This window comes from Ptiloglossa arizonensis, chromosome 7, assembly GCF_051014685.1.
Source record: "Ptiloglossa arizonensis isolate GNS036 chromosome 7, iyPtiAriz1_principal, whole genome shotgun sequence".
Classification (NCBI taxonomy): Eukaryota; Metazoa; Arthropoda; class Insecta; order Hymenoptera; family Colletidae; genus Ptiloglossa; species Ptiloglossa arizonensis.
In genome coordinates, this window is record NC_135054.1 from 4561270 (window position 1) to 4582244 (window position 20975).

A 20975-nucleotide genomic window follows, 5' to 3' on the forward strand; every position below is an offset into this window, starting at 1 on the left:
ATTATGGTGAAAAGATTTCCTTGATATTTTTCATGCTCGTAGCTCTCTGTAATTACTTTGACGATCGCATATTCATTAGGCGAAACTTCCCTAATTATTCGCTTGTTTCTTCGAACCGTTTAAATAGCATATGTGGTAAAACAAACATGAGAGCAACTTACCAGACGTGAGAGACATCGCCTGTTGCCTCCTCGATCTCGAGTTCTCGCGTTTCCCCGCGGAAGATTGAGAGCCTGAAACCTGGAGTCCTGGAGCACTGACTGCACGTTTGGGTCCCCCGATCGCACCAGCCACATTGCTGTTTCTCGCGAAACCAGGCGGACGATATCTGGCTGATTTAACACCAGAATGCTGGGGCAGGAAATGATATACGCTGTGTGCCTTGTGCATCGTCGACGAAGGCGCGGTTGATGTTGTCGTTAAGCCAGCTGGTGCAGTGGAGGCTGGTAAACGTGGCAGAGAATTGGTCGCTGCTGTGATGGCAGATTGCATTCCACGTGGAAGAGTCGTTGCACGAGACTCGCTGTTGTATTCAAGTTCGTCCTCGGTGTCCTCGTCGCCTACAAATACCAACGTACGATTTTGCGACATTCGATAATCTTCGTTAGCCGAAAATAAATGAAATTCAGGGATATCCGAGACACCTTCGAGGACCAAGAGAAAGCATACTTCAAAGAATTTGCGAGACTTCCAGTAGAAAATGTTGGCAAAGAAATTGAAGATTTCGTTTGAATAATAAGTAATTTAACTTCGCTCCTGAATTTGAATTTACACTCTGAACTCAGAACGAGCAGTTCTGACGAAAGTTAGTAAGCTACCTATGGATAAGTTCATTTTACAAACAATGTTAGAAATATGGGAAAGAATAGAATGGTAATGAATTTACCAGATTCTCCCCTTGTATTGGCATCTGGAACAGAGGACCTTCTCCTGTTGCTCCAAATCCTCTCTTCCACCGATCCCCCACATCCACTGGCAGCACCTCCACTCCCGCCACCGATCGATCCGCAACTTCTAACCCTATCCAACTGTTCTCTAGAAAAACTTTTTGGATTGAACAACAGATCTCCAGCACTGCGACGTTTAGCAGCCATAGCCAAGGCATTAGCACTAGCACTAGCACCGACACTGACATCCCCGGAGCAAGCCAGAAGGCTGAGTTTTGTCCTGGAATCTGCTGCCATTAACGCGGATTCGAAGCTACCGCGCCAAGAAAACCTTTCATAATCACTAGCTTCTCGTTCTTCGCCTTCTTGGCCCGTTGAAGCTGCTGGATGGCTGTTGATCAGTAACAAAGGATCGTGCGACTTCGATCTGGGTAATTGCAAATGTGCCGACGAAGGTGCGTTTGTCGAGTCAGAGGTAGAATCATCGTCTTCCGTGGTAGATGCCGAAGACGGCGTTCGGTGATGTTGAGAGTATCGTCTCCAGCCCGTAGAGTGATGTTGTACAGTTGGTCCACCTTCAGAGACCTCGTGCATTAAGGCTACTAATCGGCTACCAATATGGTGCATAACTTTTGCGATTAATGGCGGGCTGCTGTGTGGTGTTGAATTGGCATCGGAGCTTACACCATCGCCAGCCATTTTCGTGAAACTTTGTACCAATTTTTGATACACGAAAGCGGTGTCTCTGCCCAGACACGGCGGTTGCATTCCAGTTGGTCCAGTTTTATCTTCTCTGTCCTTGTCCAATAGATTATTATTCGCCGCGGTGTCGAATTTACTGATAATTTGTTGACAGCTCTGAGAGATCTGTTCTTGTAGCGCAGAACGACGACCACCAGCTGCCCCCTCCAAATCTGAACTAGTGTAATCCGAGCTATCGTACGAATCGGACCACGTGTCCTCGGAACTGAGATATTCGACTATTTCTCGCACTTGTTCGTCGCGTATTCCCGGCACTGTTTTCATGAGCCTGGTTAACTCGTTCTCGAAATACACCAACTGTGGCGGTTTCGTACGGTTTTGCGAACATAGTCTAGCCTTGGTCGCGTACCCAGGTAATCGAGGACTGGGTGCGGGTGATGCTCCGCTTGAATTTGCATTGACGGTATTCTGATTCTGTCCGTTCGAGTTGGCGACCATAGTTTTGAAAAATTGTCTCATTTTTGACATCATTAAATTCGTTTCTTCGTCGCTGGACCAATTATTGAAACTGTCCTTCCTCGATAGTGAAGGGTTTGGTAAGTGAGGCAGTGTGGTGTGACTCAGAGGATGATCTACCTTGGTTGCGTTACTTTTTTCAACTCCGGGAGATCTTTCTGTCGAAGTTTGATTTGCATCTTGAGAATTTTCACCGTTCTCTTTGCCAGAACAATCCTTTCCAGACTCTTGATTAACTTCGGTGTTAACTTGAGCATCGTCGGGCAGTTTTTGGTGTTGGAGAAGGTCATCGCAACTGCCGACGAATCCCGAATCTCTCGATTGTTGTTTAGATCTTTGATTATAGGTTGACGAATCTCCGGAACTTATTTGAATACTTCTAGCAGAGTCTGCTTGCGATGCAGATGTCGCTGAAGTATTAACGGTGGTAGACGGCGAGGAGGAGGAGGATAATACACACTCGGGTTGCGGTGTCTTTGCTCTTTCCGAATCCTCGGAATTAATAGCTTCTGCTTCGTTTTCCATCACTACTTCTCCTACTAAGACCATTTCTCTGCTTGGTTCTGGAGTTTTGTTTCTGTCTTCTGATACACGCGGGCTCTGGGTTCCTAGATTTCTCGGTTTTTTCTTTTTACGTTTCACGGTATCGAACTGTCCATCCGTTCCGAAAGCAGCGGTTTGGCCGTCGTCTGCTCCATCGGTCTCGGTAGAGGAACCTTCCGATTGGCTCTCTTGTGCATCTTGATTTAGACTCAGATCTTGAAGAGAATTTTGCGAGCTTAAATTTTGCGAACTTTGCGTAAGAGCTAATAAATTGTCTAAGGACGAACTGTGCGATCTACCGGTACCTCTGGCACGAACCAGTTTCTTCTTCCTTTGTGCCTCTGGACTGGGTCTTCCCTCGGAGTCGCTTCCAACGGAACCGTCCGAATCGCGTCTATCTTGATCGAAACCAAGAAACTCTGATAAGAAATATTTCTCCAGTCTCGAAGAATTCAAGAACCCTTCACCTGAATTCGATCTCTCTTGGTTCTGTCCGTTGCCGGGTGCTTCATCCTGCCCGAGCGATTCCAAGCCTTCGGAATAAATGGAGGACGTTTCCGATAAACTATCTACTTCGCGCGAACCCATGCTCGAGTTGTTACCATCTCCCCCGAGACCGAAGAAAAAGTATTTCTCCAATTCAGAAGCAGACGGTGGCCTTTGTTTCTTCGATGGGCTACCTGTTGCCAGACTAGGTTCTGCTTCGCTTTCCTCGCAGGATTCTTCAACGATGGTATGCAAAGTGAAGTCAATAGCCTGTCTGTGGTAACCTCTAAGTTCTTCTTCACGGTCACCAAGATTATTCGCTTCGTCTTCCGAACTCTCTTCCGTAGCGGTTGTAGCGCCAGGTTCGTCTTCATCGTGCGAAACTTCTTCCACCCACGAATCGTCGTCGGCCAATCCTTCCTCCAATATCACGATCCCACCGTTGCCCGAATTGTCATCGCTCGATTGCGAAGAGGCACGTGCTCGCGTACCTTCGCGATGTTCGTTAACTTGACGTTCCTTCGAAGTATTTTCCTCGTTAGTTTCTTGCCGATTGGGTATTCTCGCAGAGTTTTTCACTGAAACATCGTCGCTTTCACTGGCACTGCCGACACTTAATCCGCTGTCAACTTCTGTTTCGGAATGATTCGTTATCGTACTGGCTAACCGTTTCACCATAAGAGGTTTCCTCGGTCCCTGACCATTTTTACGGTGAGGGTGCTCGGCTACGGCTTCCAGCGCCAGCTGGAAGTATCCAGCCAGACCCTGACTAGCCATATGCACTTCATCCGGCTCCAACAAGGTCGTCGTGTCCGAAGTGATGACGCTGACTGGTTGGTACGAGGCTTCTTGAGTAATCATCACGAGGCTTCTGTATTTGTTGTTGTTGTGGTGGTGGTTGTGGTTGTGGTTGTTGCTGTTGTTGTTGTTGTTGCTGCTACCGCCGATATTGTTGTTCTGGACCGTTGGGGGAAAGTGTTGAACGTCTCTGATGGAATCCTTCGTCGACACGGCAGGAGGGAATCCATTCTCCTTTCGAGTAGACGGGCGTCGCTCGACTGAGCGAAACCGTGTCGATACCCCCTCTTCGGTGCAGCTTCCACCGGCACCACCACCGTCGGTGCCACTACCACTTTCACCACCTCCACTTTGAACCTCTCCTACCACCTGACTAGAAGCAGGACACTCGCCTCTCACCGTGTGCGCGCCGCTGTCATGCGCACACTCTACCTTACCTGCGGTGTCTGCGCTCTCCGCGCTCTTGAAAATCTCTTGAATCTTGTTGGTTATTATATCGCCCACCGCGCTGCCCGCTGCCTTTGATTCGATTCCGTTGCGAGTCTCTATCGTTAGGTCGTTGTCTTTCGCGCCATCTTTGGCCTCTATTGTCATCGATTTTCCACCGTGTCTCGTAACGGATCGATCGTTCTCCATGGTAATCGGCATTGAATCATCCTGAATACGCGCGCTTACGACACCTTCGACGTTTGAATTATCGAACGGTTGCTTAACGCTCGATCTCTCGTACTGTATATTCCATTTCATTCTCTTCGATACGGTGGTAGCAGATTCGTCGCTATGGCCGGCATCCTTGAAACTCTTCACGGTATCGTCGTGACGAATTCTCTCCTCGTTTCTTTTGTTAAGTTTCGACAATAATTCGTTGTTCACCGCCAAAAATGAGAACTCGTTGCTGTCGTAATGGGACGAGACGCTGGCCGACGTTACTTCGTATTCGTGAAGCTCGTCGCTGCTCACTTCGCTTCCGGTTGCGTTCGTCTCGTTGCTCGTGAAACTGTCCGATCCAGAAAATGCACTCGCGTTCGCCGAAACGTTGAAGTTCGAATTCAAATCGGTCGGTGTGTCACGCTCGTGATTATCGTTGCCCCGATCGAGCATTTCGTTCGACATTATCTGCGATAAAGCAACGGAGTTATCGATTTCGGTGTCGCAATAATTATTGCCACTTGTTCGATCAAAATCCGTACTGTTCTCCGTGTCGTGAATCACCACAGGCGTCAAAACGCGCAACTTGGAAGTCTTGAAACTATTTTCTGGCGACGAATGACCAATGTTCAAAATTTCTTGCCCGGAGATTTCCAAAGAGTCTGGAATTATGTTTGGATCCCAGGTATCCGTCGACGAAAACTTTGACCGATTTTCCAAATCTACGGACGAGTTACTGCACGTTAACCGATTCGTCAACTCGGCTCGATCCATTTTTAAAATGTTATTTCCTATTTTATCGAACAATTTCTCTTCAAAAGTAATTCCCGTTTTCGCGATACTCTCGCCGGTATTGACAGTCATTGGCTCGATGCTATCGGGATCTAACGTTTTAACGGATTTAAGCTCGATCTGGTTCTCGGAGCAGTCGTTATCGCTCGCAATGTACATTTCTTCGGGCATCGCACAGTGTTGCAACAACATGGGATTCCGTTTATCGTTGTTCGTTTCCATGTTGCATTTCCTTCCGCGAACTTTACGTTTTTCGTGAAGATTTTCGTTTCGTTCCGGCACCGTTCTGTTACCATCGTGCGAGACTATTCTCTCCCTGTACGAGGATCGCGTCCTCGATTCCTCCTCCGAGTTGTCCCTATTGTTGTTCTCGTTACGAGCTTCGCTCGGGTTTTCGAAATTTGAATCCTCGCTGAAAAATCGAACGTACTGCAGTACCACCGGCTCTTCTTCCGGAAGAGCAGTCACTCTTTTCAATGTAATACCCTCCTCAGCGGCTGAATCGGAATCGTCGTCCTCGTCTCCATTGTCCTCGATGTCATTATCGCTCGTGAGAGAGTCATCGTTGACAACGAAGACCCTCGAGAACCTATGGGAGGATGAATCGTCTTCCAAGTCGCTGCTGTCCGCGGAGGATCGTCCCGAGGAGCTGCCAGAATCCTCGTGCTGGTACATCCTTTGTCCCCTTCTGCTCTCGAAGGACATACTCCCGGAATCTTCGCAAGCGGCTTCTTCGTCTTCCTTTGTCTGATTCGTTTCTTTGTCGTCCTCTTTACTCTTTTCGGGCTGTGGCTCGTCCAATTTTCCCCGAACCTTTGCAGACGACTGCTCCGAAGTTTTCGTTTCGTTTGTAGCTTCGAATGCAACCTCGTTCTGAAAAGTCTCCGCAGGTATCGATGGAGCAGAAGCTCTAGCGTCGTCGTTCTCGTCATGATTTATCTGCGAACCGGCTAATCTCTGTTGAAGGACTTCCGTCGACGGAATGGACGACGTTTCGACACCCGAGCCATACAAACGTGTCGTTAACACCTGTTCGGGTCTGAAAGTACAGGTCGCAGGATCGAAGACACCCGTTAACCTTGGATCGAGCCTGGTACCGTGAAGAGGTTGGTTGAATCGAGGATGCCAAGCGAACCAGGGTGCAGCTGGGTCGCCTCTCAACCTCAGTGTTCCTGGTTCAGCGTGAACATCGCTGTTGCGGCTTATCATGGAGGATGCGGCTGCTGCGAAGTCACCGGTCCAGAGAGCAGCTGGAACGGGCACCGGATATGGGACCGGCACCGGTATTGGCACTGGTACTGGGAGCACGTTCGCACTTCGTGAACCACCGCAGGCCTACGTAGAAGAACAATGGTTGGACATGTACGTATAAACACGTTGCAACGATGACGAATCGATCTACGTTATCGTGCAATTCTTTCAATCGAGCAGTCGTATCGATTAATGTAATTATCGACGATATATTTGTCAATAGATACGAGAAAATTGATGTCCAATGTAACGTTCGAACAATTTCTGTTGGGTAATTTACATCACCACTTCCATGCTTTCCAGGCCTAATTCAGAGCATCTCGGTGCGGGGATTATTTTCAAATTAAATTTTTGAATTCCTTTCGAATATGTAGCTTTTCTTTTCCACAAATTGTACAGATTCTCCCGTATGATAGTACGTGACGCGATAGTGTAGCGAATAATGGTGATTTAAGAAATAAAAAATAAAATAAAAGTAAAAAGTAAAAATTGTTGTTCGTGGTTTTATTTCCTAGAGAATCAATTTTGAAAATGTACGTGTCTTGTAGTACCAAACTACTGTTCGTGCTTGGGTTTGTAACACTGGAAGACCATGATTTGAATTTGAACGTGGAAAGAGAGACGTGCTAAGAATACATTCTACCTGTTAAGGCTCCAGTGAGTCTACCAGGTTTATGAAACGGGCCAAAAACGGTCGTTTGTTTCTTCGTGAATCGGCTGCAACTTTTCTATCTGGCATGGGACAATGGTATTAACCGAGTATGAAATGTCATAAAGCTGGTCGACGAAGACAGTACTGCAAAACTTGCGACCGTAACAGACTACCGGATGACCCGCACTTGTACGGATTTCGCGGGCCCTGGCCACTCCCTTTAAAATTGTATTGTCTCGGGTACGAAACCCAAGACCGACGCACGTTGAAAATCCCCGGATTTATGATGTGGCAATATTGGAGGTCAGAGAATCCTGACTAGAATCGATTAAGTCGACCTTGAACATTCAAATTAGAGTTTAAGGGTTCGCCCAAAATTCCTCATACAACTTGTACTGTTCTAAGCGTTGAGTTTGAAGAAATATAGATAACTTAACTGCCATTTGTTAGTTCCTGGCAAGGGTGATCCTTCGAGAATATTAATAGGCACACCGTGCACAAATACCCTACCATACCTGATCAAAGAAATATCGAGCATTACCTTTTGAATAACTAAATATGTAATCAATCGGGATGGTGATTATCGGCAGACGTATTGTTCACCGTAAAAGTGAATTGCTATAATTGCGTTTATAACAAATACTAAACAAATATTCAGACGTGCAGACAATGAGGTAGTAGAAATAAAAGAAAGCAAACTATTGTACACATTAATGTTTACAAACACAGGAACAAGGAGAAGTAGTACAAGTCGTGCAATTAGCAAGTGTTTGCGTGCCTGAAGAATTTTCGAAATTGATTCTCTTCGTAATAACATCTTATTCTTTGTGTAATTAAATTTTATTTTATATTTTCAATTTATCGTTTCGTGAAATGGCTTGTACAAATATGTGGAACAAGCAATGATCGTTTATAGAAAAAACATTGAGGAAATGGAAACAGCGTAAGTAGAAATCGGTTTTTGCAGGGAAATCGGGTTGAAAATTTTTGCAACGATTCAAGTTCGTGCAATAATCATAGTAACCGATCCAATAAGGAGCGCCATTTACACAGTATAGTTTCACTAGCTGTGGCCCCTACAACTTTACTTGTAAGTGACGATCCCTTCCATTTGGCAATGCATTGCAACGAACGAGGTTCTCACGCAATAATCGAGGTTCTGCTCTATTAGGGAAAATGGAATGTTTACGCGATGATGTGGAACTATTTTTCGTTACACAAGAGGAATAATTTGACATTACTTGGATCAGTTTTTAATTCTGATTGTACAGGATGTTCATAAACTCGCGTTTCAGATTCTATACGAACGCAGTGATCGTTAAAATTAACGGAAAAGTGTATGTAAACATAAATTTGAAACTCAACCCTTTTCAAATTATACGATAAAAATGCTTTTATTCGTTATAACGTCTCGCGTCTTTTTTGCAGACTCGAAAACACAAATTCTTTATTTCTTGATAACAATTTTGAATTCGTTGTTTCAATTCATCGAAAGCATGGGTTCATGTCAATAATACTACAATATACAATTACTCTCTGAAATGCTATTTTTACTTTATAATTTGGAAAATGTTGATTTTCAAATCAATGTTCACGAATATTATTTTTTATTCTTTCAATACATGCGACGAATCTATAAATACCCAGTATATGTGCGATGAAAATTATACCACACAGCCTTTTTTAAATTCGGTAGAGATTACAAATCGGTACAAGATTATTATTAAAGAGAGTCATACTAAAAAATGTACTTGTTATGAAAATAAACCAAATGTAAAACATCAAAAATGGAAGAACAAGAGAAAGAAGTAAATTATGTTTGTAAATCAATTCAAGAGATTAATCATTTTTCATTTCAATGCGTAGTAGCATATTTTGATTTGGCTGATTACTTTGTTCTATTAACTTCAAAAACAATTGTTAAAAATATATACTTCGATATTTGGTTTACAATTTAATATTCACCCAAAATGGTCCACAATTTTAACGAAACCAAGTATTATCTGCAGTTTGTAATATTATATCGTTACACAACAATTATAACTTATGCGTGAATTTGAAAGTATAAATTTATACACGACGCTCAACTTATTGAACATTGATGAAGTAAAAATTGCATGAAATTGATATTAAAAACAATATGCATCAACAAATGTGATCACACGTAAAGACATAGAAACAAGTATATATTGCAGTTATCAACGAATAAAATTGTTTATACTATACGTACAAATAATTTTTTGCAAGAGTACGTGTGGGAGATAGTATTTAAGTTATGAATTATTTTCGTAAATAATATACATTGAATAAAAATAATTGTCATTTCATACGATATAATAATATTTCATTTCATAGTTGTAATTCTGTAATTATTCCGTAAATAATTATCGATGGTAATGTTTTCAGACAAGGAAATTCTCAAAAATTTAAATATACCGAAGATAATTTTCTCAGAAACGGTTTACATGAGACAATAAATATAACTGTGTTTCAAGATCATTAAACATATATATTAACTTCATAATCTGTGTGTTTAAAATCTACTGTTCCATTACTTCCTGTTGAGGATTAATAAAGATCGTGTTTAGATAAAAGTTTTGCAGAATACTATACATACTATTTTTTGTAAAAAAATCTCTTTTCGCAAATTATTTGCAGTCTACAAATATTTTATCCTTTAAATGGTTCTAAATATTATATTCTTCTTTTATATTAGACTTTTAATTAACAAACTCTACTTGGAATTATGTGAATTAGTATAATAGGAGACAAATCAAATTACTTTTGATGTACTTAATAGGCATAGTTTATATTATTGCATTTTAATATATTGCAAAGTTTTATGTTACTATTATTGTTGTTTATTCAGATGGAAGTTGCAGCATCAACAATTAAAAGAAAAGCAAAATATGACAGACGCGACCCTGTTTAAAAAAAAGTAAAAGATATTTGTCTTCTTTTTATTTACAAATTTCCTAGATGTTCCATATTAGATACCATTTTTTAAAAATTGCTAACAGTGACTTTTTACTTCTTTTTTTAAATTCTAATTTGGAAATATTAAACTTTATTTTTTATAGTGCAATGTTGTTATTTACATCGAAACCAATTCAATGACCTATACTATCATGACTTTGAGATGAGCTTGACAATTGAAAAATGGGTTGAAATTTAAAGACTACAGAAACGGAGTAACTTACCTTATTTTATTGCAAATGCTCAAAGTGTCAACCACCTACATCGATGCATTTTTCTGCACAATAAAAGAATGTTTGAACTGCATTTTTTATAGTATTTCGATAGTATGTGAAACATATGTATGTATTATATATTTGGTACTGTGTACCTGACACAAAGTCGATATCAGAAAAACGCTTTATTTATTAAATCCTGCCAAGAGTTCTAGTTTAGTTCAAGTCAATCAGTATAATATTGTAGTTCGTTCTAAATATTCTAACAGCATTACTTTCGATAGATTGCTTAGAAATTTAGACAGAAATGTATCTGTACATCAAAAAGGAAAAAATTAATACTGGTTTATGGCGAAGCTAAATAAAACGTAGTCAGAGCATGTGATTTGTACGCAGAGTGGTATCCATTAAACAACATCCTTTGCGTGTGCAATTTCAAAGAATTGTAAATTTATTTCTTGACGAAGAAAGCGTTCCTTTACGCAAAAGAAGTGGATATAATATTGCTACAACCGAAGAGATTGAAGCTATGGTCTTGAAATCTATCAGAAATAATCCGCAAATTAACACTCGTTGCACAGCATGTTTCACATAATATCGAAATACCGTAAAAATGTAGTTCAAGCATTTTCTTATCGTATACAAAAATGCATCGATGTAGGCGATCGGCATTTCGAGCACTTGCAATAAAATAAGGTAAGTTATTCCGCTTCTGTAGTCTTTAAATTTCAACTCATTTTTCAATTGTCAAGTCATCATTTTTCAATTTCAATCTCAACGTCATGATATTATAGGCCATTGAATTCGTTTCGAAGCAAACAACATCGCACCATAAAAAATAAACGTTAATGTACAAAAACGTCAATGACCTTGAAAAAATCATTAAAATGACTTTGGTAAGACGATTCTTTGTTACCATCAGATGCACACTTTGAAACTATTTAAATAACTCTTTCTCGTTTTTCCTACCTTTCATAATAACAAAAATAACTTAGATGTTCAATTTAAGTTAATCACCCTATATATACATATTATACGTATGATACGTTGTGTTATATGAAACTTTTCGTAATTCAAATTTCGACTATCTTCGTAAAACTGTTATAGTATAAAATTCAAGAATATCTGTTCTACAAGAACAATGTCTAAAATAGTCCCTAATGAAGAGACCTCAAGAATAGTTATTCTTCCAATCGAAAAACATACTATAACGGAATTTATAAAAATGTTAATTGTTTCTTTCGATCCCAGCTTTTGTGTAACGTCCACTGGATATCTTATCTTACCTGGCAAGGCGTAGTTCCACGTCCAGGGCAACAGCTCCAATCCTGGTTGCTGTCGATCTCCGTTCCGAGGTTGTTTCTTCCGATAGTAACTGGTACACCAGGTGGTAGAGGTAAGGTTCCGCTCTCAAAATAATCCCAATCGCAGTCTTCCAGGGACTGCGTGTGAGTGCCACCACGTGGCAGCCCGTTCAGGAAAGAAGAACTAGAGCAACTGCTGTCAGCGTCGTCCTCCTCGCGTCCGGAAGACGAGTCCGAGCTAATGAAGACCAGTCGCCTGTAATCGACCACCGGCTGATCCTGTCCTGGGTTCCCCGTTGGACTGTGTTGTCTACCACCACGGCCGATCACGTGCAACGTTTGAAAGCCCTGGAGTTCTTCCGCGCAGCAGGTCCTCGCGTGCGATCGCCCTCTCCGTCGTGAACCTTTCAAACGTATCAGTTCATGTACACTTAGAACGTTTGTCGGTTGTCGATAAGATCGATGTAAAAAAAAAAAAAGAAAAGTAATTCCGATAATGTCCCGTTATCGACGCTATTAATGACTATTATCGCTATTGATTTCGATGTTATCGCTACTCGCTGGAGCCATCGACTTCGCTGATTAGAACGCTTCTGTTCGCAAAGCTCACACAGGATTCTAGGAAAGACCCTCGTTTCTGTCAATACTCGATATCAGAACATTTTTAAGTCTGTTTAGTTCTTAGGTGAAAAAAGAACCTTTTGGTATTACCACGTATAGTCTTAGAAATATTGTCGTGGATATTTTACTGTGAAATTATTAGCCAAACTTTAACGTGTTTCTTTCTTCCCAAGAATATTCTCCAAGATCGTAAACATTGTATTTTCAAAACGAACAGATCGATTGATTTACAGTTTTGTACACGTATAAATTACGTGCTCCCTATCGGCTGTACCATGATTATCCGATATTTGTAAAGATTATTTTTTTTAGCGCTCTTGAGAGTGAACAAAATTTTATTTATATATAATAAATATATTTTAATATATTTTAAAATTTGAAATTATGTTGTCCAGTATGTTTCTTAAATAAATCCAAAAGATTTTCAAATTTTTTGAACCGAGAATTAGAGAATTAGTCCTTACCCACTTCAGAGACATTTATTTCATTTAAAATAAACAACAATCCAAATTTACCCACGATATCTATTGATTTCTGGTTATGTTACTCGTAACTACGTGTTACCTTCTCGTGTTAGAATATTTAAAATAACTCGAAAACTAAATCAGATACTAATTTGCGCCGAACAAACAGAATTTAATATAAATCGTGTAAACGCAATAAAGTCTTTCAAAGGGTTTTGTATTTTCTACGAATAAAAACAGTGTTCGTAGCACGAGGGAAACTAGTCGGTTAAACTCAAGCCAGTGTCCTCGATCAGCGTATCGTCAAGTGCATCAACGAATTACGAAACAAATATTCCTCGAAGGTAATGATCCTGTTTACTCTTAGCCGTTAATGAACCACAAGCGGACTGCGCTTGTTAACCATTAAAGCTACGAGACTCGAATGAATGATTCAGAAACTGTTCCCTGTAGAGCTGGGTAAATTTTTTTCAAAATAAATACACGAAACTATATTTTTCAGCAGTATCATTTCGAAATAACAGGTATTTCAAGTAACGAAATCATTATTTTTCATTTAGAAATCTAAACCTTCGTTGCAAAGATTAAAAATATAAACCAAGAGAAATTTAACAAAAAATTGGGAAAACAATTCGAAATAATGTAAATTTGATTATAAGAATTATTAAGGTGTTTTTTTTCTCCTTTCGTCTCTTCATTCTATTTTTATTATAATTTTGTCGTATTGTGTTATATTATATATAATAATATTACGTATCGAATGTGTATTATAGTTTTAGTTTGTATCGCCTGAAAGGAACCAGCAAATGACCGAAACGTTGCCAATAAATAAATATAATTTTCACCATGAAAAGCGTGTACTTTTAAAAAATCGAAGAATCTACACTTTGATCGTCTACTTCGATACTTCGATACTTTGTATCGAATTTACAAATATTCTGGAATACGGCTTGAAATACAAAACCGAACGACCGAGAATTTTACGGAAAACAAATCCAATCTCTCCCCACCGTCGTCGTATTTGCATAATAGTCTCGACGCTCGCATGAACGCACGAGTGCGTAAATTTTTTTCTCAATTTTTCGCGCAAGAGGTGACAGGTGTCGAGGCGTCGGTAACATGGATGCGGTGCGAACAGGAAGAGTTCAACTCCGGTTCAACACATTGTGCTCGCTTTTTACGCGCTGGTGAATTACCTGGTCAATGGCACGGACCATCGTTTGTCCACGTGTATGATTTTCTGTGTTCACGAATGCGAGCGACGTTCCATGAATGGTCAGTCGGGTTCGGACACCAGTTCGAAGTGTTGCGTAGAGGGAAGAAAAGAAAGGGAAGGAGTGACGAGCGATGCTCGAACCGAGAATGAAAGAGAGATCGCGGTTGGTCTTTAACCTTTGTGCACTGTTGAAATAATTGTTACGCTGGAGCTTTTCGAGTCAAATTGTCCCGCAATGGCAATATATATATATGATAATATTTAAATAAATTTGGATCTCCATTCATGATAAGTGGTTTATTATAAATATGGAACAGAGAATTCATATTATTATACATACCATGTTTACGTACGGTGTAAATAATTCATTTAATACTAGAAAAGGTCGTAAATAAGTTTGGAGGCTTTATGAGTAACTTAAACTGAATGAAAGTAGAAATTTAAAACTAAATTATAATAAACGTAAACTAAGATTTATTTGTACATTTTTCATAAACAATTACTAAATGTTCTTTGCTTATACGATTTTTACGTACCGAGTGAACTGTACTTGCATTCGTATCGGTGGTGGAAGGACATACGGAATATCGTTTAGTATTTATTTTCGGCCTTGCAGCTATAAGCGATCTAGATTATAATGCATTACGTTTCTATATGTATTGACCTATTTTCAACAAATATTGATATTTTAGTAGGACGGTCTTACTACGAATCTAAGGTTTTATTAAATTTTGACCTAATTTGTTTAGAAATAATCGACGTTTATATAATTTTACATTATGCTGATTTGAAATTATCACCGTTCGTACAATACATTCGCGAAGAGCCGATACATCAAGCATATAATAAGACAAAGTCATTGTTCAACGATTTGTTCAACGGCAACAAATTTACATTACATATGTTTCTATTAATTGATCCAATGTATCTCTAGCATCTTTAGTAGAATTATATCTAATAACTTCTGGTTTTTGGTCCGTCTTAATAGAAAGTTTTTTTTATTATCGAGCATTGTACATTACAGTATAAATCGCGCACAAAATTTGTACTATGTTTGGCGTTCGGCATTTGACAACATTACTATAATACTATATGTAACTCTGATTTATCTCCGAATGTCCGTTTACGCTTGAATTATAACTAGCAATTATAAATTTCTTGAGAAGAGAAGTAAATGACGTGCTTTGGTGAATATTTAACCAAAAATAAATGTCCATTCTTTTAAACAAGAAATGATATCTTTGTTCAGATCAAATTAACCCGAACAGTACTAAGCTAACAAACATGTAAATCTCGTGTAGTACAACGCTAAATACATTTTTCCTTGCCTGGTACATTCTTCAAGTAGTGCTTATAAAAGTGGATAAATCGAATATTTTGTTAAAAATTTATTCAACGTTAAATATCGATTCTGGGCCAAATTGACCCGAACAGTACTAAGCTAACAAACATGTAAATCTCGTATAGAACAACGCTAAATACATTTTTCCTTGCCTGGTACATTCTTCAGGTAGTGCTTATAAAAGTGGATAAATCGAATATTTTGTTAAAAATTTATTCAACGTTAAATATCGATTCTGGGTCAAATTGACCCGAACAGTGCACAAGAGTTAAACGGAAACAGTATCGATGAAAGCATGTTGAGCAGCGCGTGTTACCCAAATCGGTGACACGCATTGAGAAACTGGCCGCTGCGACATTTCCCATCGGTGGAAATGTAAATGTCCGTTTAAGGTGTTCGGGCGCGAATCGCGAGCACCGGAGCTAAATTTACTAGCATGGTTCACTGATCGGTCTCACACGTTGAAAAATCGTTCCAATTTCGGATCGTAGATTATTTAGCGAACGGAATATTCTTAATGTGAAACAATCCTAAATGATTATTTCATTATTGTTCAGAAGTTCAAACACGCATAAACGACACCCGATTAGGACCTGTAATGCTTCGTAACTTCCACCAATAATAGAAGAATGGCTTAAATTTTGGATCGAAGACCATTCATTTTGACAGAATGTTCTTAACGCGTTGACCGCTGTACCAATTTTCCATACTTAACGATGTTCACGATATTTGTTCAAACCTTCTTGGGGTAAGAAGTAGAAATATTCGATAATTTGTCGATGTACTTGTTATTTTATAGTATTACGAACGATTTGCTTTCAAGCTATTTGAAAGTTTACATTAGGGTTTGTGTCTTGTGAGCGCTTTAGAGAATCGTTGTAACTTTGGGGTACCAGTCACCAATGACCATCGTGGGGTTTAACGTATTAATGTAGATCAATTTTATTTCAGTAGCTTGTTTTCGTTCGATCAGCGATTGTTTTCTGTTTACTCGTGATAATTGAAATATTTATTAATAACAACCGATGAAGATCTTTAATGGGTCGAAACGTAACGTTTCAGCTTTCAGTGATAATGAAAAATTCTCATCGACTTTGGATCGTAAATCATTCGGTTGACAGAATATTCATAATGTGAATCAATTTCGTTGGTTTCGTTTTTCATAAGCGATTGCTTTACTGTTTGAAAGTTGAAACATTTATTAACGTCATCCGATGAAGACTTATTACGGATCTGAACGCAATATTTCATCTTCCGGCTGTAATGAAAAAAAATTGCCCATAAAAAGAAGCCACGAAAATTGATTTACCTTGGTTTAATTACGAATGGCTAAGAACACACGAGAACAAAGAATGTTCTTAATACCCTTCGCCGTAATTAGACACTGTTAGATTTCCTTGTCGCGATTAATTTCTTTTCAGAGCGGTCATAACAACACGTTTAAAATAGCCTACTTTTGAGAGACACAGAATGCTGCACATTCGCGATATCATCTCTTCGCGCACGTTTATATGTTACAATTAATTTCCTCTATCGCTGCATTCCATCTCTACCAGTTTCAAACATCGCCGTTAAAATTCTTGAAAAAAAAGAAAGAAAGAAGAAAAAAAATAAACCAATTCGCTCCGTTTTATGTTCCGAAATCACGTAAATACCGAATTATTGTTCTCCTCGGAACGATGCAACGTTCCATTGTAAACAAAGCTCTTCCGTTTCCCCGGTTCACGAAATTGGGGCACCTTGATGTGCGTTCGAAGAACAATAATCGGCTCTCGAGATCATTTTCTCTCGGTGTGTCCGAGAAAAAACGAAATCTGAAATTTCGGCACGGGGAAAACGGAAACTCGGCGAACGGGGGGCTTAACGGAACATGACACCTTAAAAAGCGACAGGTGAGGACACAAAACTCGACACTTGGCGCTCTTCCGATCTCCAAGCCGAAGAAATTCACGAACCTCCAGGAAAATGGTACTCCTCGCGGTGTCGTTCGCGTCAAAGGTGCCGGGTGAGCGCGAACCTAACAACGGTGTCGCTGTTTACAATTTTCCAAACAACGTTGCGTCCCGCTCGAGAAGCCCGTCAACTCTTTTAGTTTCTTCGTCGATGTTCACTGCTTATCGTCCAAGTTCACGAGTTTTATCACAGACCGGCGAAACTTCGAAACCACTGCCGGTAGCACCTCGACTGAATTACTTTCGACTTTGCTTTCGTCATCGTGCCGAGGTAAACGACACTGTCAAAGGGAACACTGGCGATTCGCGTGGGCTACCGCCGCTAAACTGAGAGCGTCTGTGCCGTGAGGCACACCTGAATCCTACAGTATCGGTCACTACCTTACTACGGCAGAACAGCGTCTATAGTGGCGTCGCTATAATGCATTATGACGTGTATACCGGGTAGCGCGAACCAAACGGCCAACGAATCGGTCTACCGTAACGTCCGTGAAAATGACGATAACAATACTCGCGGTTGACAGCTGCGATTAATGCGTCGCGCTTTTATCTCGACCACCTTGACACAACCGAATCGCTTGGAACTAAAGCGCGAGTAAACGAACCATTTCTTTTTTTTTAACGAATTCGCGGATCAGTTTGAATACACGGACCCGAATATGCGTTTTTGAATTTTCCAGACAAAATTGGTTATCAATTTGGATATCGAGTTTGGCACGAAGGGTAACGGAAAGAAAAAAAAAACAAGGAATGTCAAAAATAGCTTTTTCGAGAAAATTAATTTTTAATACTTTGTCGTAACACGAAATTCATAGTCTGATCAGTCGTTAGAAAAGAAAAGAACTAAAAAATAATTGTTTTCTTAACCAATTTTTAAAACAGAACGTAAAATTTTTACTTTGTCATTCTATGTAAAAATGCTGAAAATGTGTATTCTCTATTTTTTCTTTTTATCCTTCGTATTAGAAGAGACACATATGTATGTGAATATTTCTTACTTGTTAGGTTAGGATTTGTAACGCAGATTGCAATTGATCGATATATGTACGTAAAAGATTAATTTAAAGAGTGCAAACTTTGGAAAACATTTTGTAAAAGTTTTACGATTAATAAATCTACGTGTAATATTATCAACGCGAACAATTCAAATTATTGAACGTACACGTAGAAACATCATTTTGCATTAATTTACAATGCAATCGCTTTAAACAAATGGTCATGGCAACGCAGCTAATTATTAAATATTTTTTATTCAGCAATTACGAGACAAACTCCGTCATTTATAATTAATGCGATATTTACTTAATTTTAACGAATTAAAATTGTACGTGTATTGTTTATACATTCAATTTTTTGTACAATTTCTGACGTACATATGTATGTATGTATCTATGCAAATACCTGAACAAACTATTTTTAATCCGATCGATAATACAAGTGTTTAATTACGTAACTTGACAATATATCGTGCGCCAAACAATGATGCACAAATAGATCTAAATTTGTGTTACGCAGACAGTAATCTGAAATGCATCGTATACATTAAAATTACTATTGAAATAAAGACTATACTTATCTACTCACTCCATAATGTACGTACGTGTGTATGTACCATTTAATATTTTATTCGAATATATCATTTGAATTTCATAAATGTCGCTCATTCTTTCATGTACGGGTTTCTACATTAGGCTTTTATAGGCTTTTACATTAAATAGTGATCAAGGCTGTGAGCAAGGACGAGGGCAAAATATTTGATAAATTATTGTAATTAAACTCTTATTGTATTTATCGAGCAATTTTATCGAACTGTTTAAGAATGTTTAAAATTGAATAACAATTTATAATATTTTAACGCGTCTACCTATCGATACCGAAATTCATCAAAATCAATGAAATTCAAAGAGTACGTCAATACTTATTATTATATTTGAAGAAATAGTGGGAATTATACATAGTATAAGAGTTATAACATTTCGACTAAACAATTTGAAATACCCATACATATGTATGTATATCAGGATCAGTTATTGCAATTATCGATTTCAATCTAAAAATGGACAAACGTGTTACACCGATGTCAATTTACCAAGCAGTGTATTAATAGTTGAAATCGTGGTGGAAATTATACAAGAATGTTAATACTTGGACCGAATAATTTGAAACATTCTTTGCAATTGACTTTTTGTATTCTCAGTCTTGAAATATTCATCGAGATCGCAAACTAAGGTTAATTTCGAACACTAAAAGTGTGCCTGTAAAGTATGCCGATCGAAGACGAAGTCAAAGCTTTCAGCTGATAGGAGAATAACTGAAAACCATACGAGGAACGACCGCGAGAACTTCGCGACGCCTTGTATAAGCGTCGCTGGCAGGTGAGCGGACTATAGAGCGAAACAGAGAACGTTGTTATACTATTATTTCTATGCTGTTTCCCTGGGCCCCGCTTCGCTTCGTCTCACCTGTTCGCTCTCCTGCTTCTCCCGCGCTACGCCTGCTCCTCGTCCACGTACTTACATACACTATGGAACAAAAATTTGCGTCTGCCGCACGAAAGGAAACAATCGAGACACCGGGTTTCCTCCTATTTCTTGTACTCGACAGGAGCATTATGCGATAAAGCAGCTAATTAATTAGAGGAAATTCAAGAGGTATAGGCGTATTACTCTTACATTTTAAATAGCGATGGACGTGCGTCTAGAGTGTATTAAGTTGTCGCGGACGAAATGACCGAAATCTCAACGAAATTTTCAACGACTACAGTTTCGATCAATTAAAAGCAAGTATTATCCAATGGATGCAGACTACATTTGATCAATAAGCGTATGTCTGTATCGAATAAATTTGTATTTCATCAACCGCTTCTTTCGGTCAAATACGCGATTCGTATTGAAGGTTTGTGTTTTCTAATCGACATTGAATGGCGCCATGTAGCGCTGTATCGCGGATCGATTTCTGCTAACTTCGAGCTTTCGATTATGGAACTTGCTTCCAAGAGAGAGGGTTTACGGATTTTTGAGACTCTGATCACTGCTGTGTCGTACATTAGCTTTCAAAAATCTTGAAAATACGTGTACGCGTGAAAGTTTTTGCAAGAGGCAAAAACCTCAATTCTCAAATTCTTTTATTTTATAAAATAAAATGATCAAAAACTAATTATACGAATAACAGAAAAAAAACCGTTTTTATTTTTATTTTTCGTCACGTCAAAGAATGTATCTTAAACTTTGAACGCATTTTTCACGAGACGTTGTCTTTTCCATAAACTTCCCTTCGTCGCTTTGGTATTATTTTTTAGTTGTTCATCCGTGAACATTTTTACGTGTTTCCGAAATCGATTATTTTATACGTAACAATTCGATATCGTGAATTTATTTTGATGTAAGCTCGATGGACGTCTCATTGCCTGTATTACCAAACGACTAACGTCACAGCTGTACTTTTTAAAGAAACTTTTCTCGGAGGAATAGAAGAAATTGCGTTTAAGTGACCTAAGTATGAATTTCGATGCATCCGAAACGAGAGAATGGAACTCGGAGTGCCGAATTCATTCGCGGTACAGTTCTTTTAGCTACGCTGCAAAATATTCCGAAGTTTTGGTTACTTTTGC

At 39.2% G+C, this 20975-nt stretch overlaps 2 protein-coding genes across 8 annotated transcripts in view; one reads left to right on the forward strand and one right to left on the reverse strand.

Moving 5' to 3' along the window:
* LOC143149429 (leucine-rich melanocyte differentiation-associated protein) overlaps positions 1–12671 on the forward strand; it is a 53457-nt gene extending 40786 nt beyond the window's left edge. For 2 of the 5 annotated variants that reach the window (XR_012992774.1, XR_012992778.1), the window contains 2 exons: positions 6339–6734; positions 6847–7103. The gene's annotated coding sequence lies outside the window, so the exon portion shown is untranslated. Of the gene's footprint in view, positions 1–127; positions 6735–6846; positions 7105–11717 lie in introns of those variants that run through there. The other 3 variants (XR_012992777.1, XR_012992776.1, XR_012992775.1) reach the window with 3 other exon arrangements.
* Positions 1–20975, reverse strand: part of LOC143149426 (uncharacterized) — an 87007-nt gene that overhangs the window by 34973 nt on the left and 31059 nt on the right. For all 3 annotated transcript variants that reach the window (XM_076316762.1, XM_076316761.1, XM_076316763.1), the window contains exons 9-11: positions 11753–12174; positions 887–6707; positions 162–560 (exon numbers count right to left, since the gene is read on the reverse strand). In XM_076316762.1, the coding sequence (XP_076172877.1) occupies positions 162–560; positions 887–6707; positions 11753–12174 (6642 nt within the window). The remainder of the gene's footprint in view (positions 1–161; positions 561–886; positions 6708–11752; positions 12175–20975) is intronic.